Source organism: Buceros rhinoceros, unplaced genomic scaffold (genome assembly GCF_000710305.1).
Source record: "Buceros rhinoceros silvestris isolate BGI_N320 unplaced genomic scaffold, ASM71030v1 scaffold15171, whole genome shotgun sequence".
In the NCBI taxonomy this organism is placed as follows: Eukaryota; Metazoa; Chordata; class Aves; order Bucerotiformes; family Bucerotidae; genus Buceros; species Buceros rhinoceros.
The window spans coordinates 104858-105962 of record NW_010392625.1 but is presented as its reverse complement, the minus strand read 5'-3'; the positions used below and the strand labels follow the sequence as shown (position 1 = coordinate 105962).

The following is a 1105-nucleotide window of genomic DNA, read 5'->3' as shown; positions in this document are numbered from 1 at the left end:
CGGTTCCTCCATGTTGAACCCAGGACAATGGGCTATAAGCAGAGGGCAGTACTATTGCAGCCTGATGATCTAATATATCTCTTATTCCATAAATTAGAATTGCTCAGGTATAGCCTGCTCACACACCCATCGGTGCACGGGTAACACAGGGACAGGGACCACTGTATAATTTTTACTGTTCCCCTCGTCCCGATGGTGAATGTGGGGGGGAACTTTCCCCAGGGGATCTAATTTCAAGGAGAACAAGAAAAAGCCGCGTTGCTTCTGATTTAGCGATATTCTTTGTGCGACAGAGCAATGTGTCAGAAATGACCCCTTTTTTTGTAGCAGAGGAGATAAACTCACGGACACTTACGGCATTCCGGCATCATGCATTTCTCTGCCTCTGTAGTTTCTGCCTTGCACATGGATCCATCAGCAGGAGTCATCTTGATCATTCTGTGCCGTCTCTTCATCCCCGTGCCACAGCTAGCACTGCATTCATCCCACTCTCCCCACTCAGTGACAAGGCAGCTGCTAGGGGCTATTTGAAACAGGCAAAGAAAATCTTTCACTCTTAGAGCTCACCTTAAAAATGGTTTGTGCAGTGTTCCTGCTGTTGGGTAGATTTTACAGAGCTAAAGAAAATACTTACAACATTCCTCATTTACAACACATTTCTCAGTCTCTTCAGTAGGCACTTTGCACATAGAGCCATCTTCAGGGAATTGTTTTACATATCTCTCTCTGGAGCGTGTTCCCATTCCACAGGAAACACTACAGGGGGACCACGTAATCCAGTCAGACATCATGCAAGTGGAACCATCTGAAATACGAAGAACCATTTCAACTGCTAATATTATCAGAGCTGCTGACAAATCAGTAGCTGCCCATTCACGTGCAGTACCACTTTTACTCTGCCTCTCACATTCTGTCCTCTCCTCTACAGCTTAGTTCACTCCTCTCTTTCATACTTCTCTGTACTTCGTGCACCAGCTGCAGAACTGACCAGAGACAGCTTCAATCTGCAATTATTCCTCTGCCATAACCTAAGTCATACTGCGGCAACCAACAGCTGTCAGAACTTTAAAGGAAAGGTAAACCCCACAAGGAGGTGTTCTCTCCC

At 45.9% G+C, this 1105-nt stretch overlaps 1 protein-coding gene across 1 annotated transcript in view; it reads right to left on the bottom strand.

Moving 5' to 3' along the window:
* Positions 1-355: 355 nt before the first annotated feature.
* SPON1 (spondin 1, extracellular matrix protein) overlaps positions 356-1105 on the bottom strand; it is a gene marked incomplete at both ends in the record, with an annotated part of 105281 nt that continues 104531 nt past the window's right edge. Inside the window, 2 exons of the mRNA XM_010144565.1 lie at positions 356-523; positions 635-805. Of these exons, the coding sequence (XP_010142867.1) occupies positions 356-523; positions 635-805 (339 nt within the window). The remainder of the gene's footprint in view (positions 524-634; positions 806-1105) is intronic.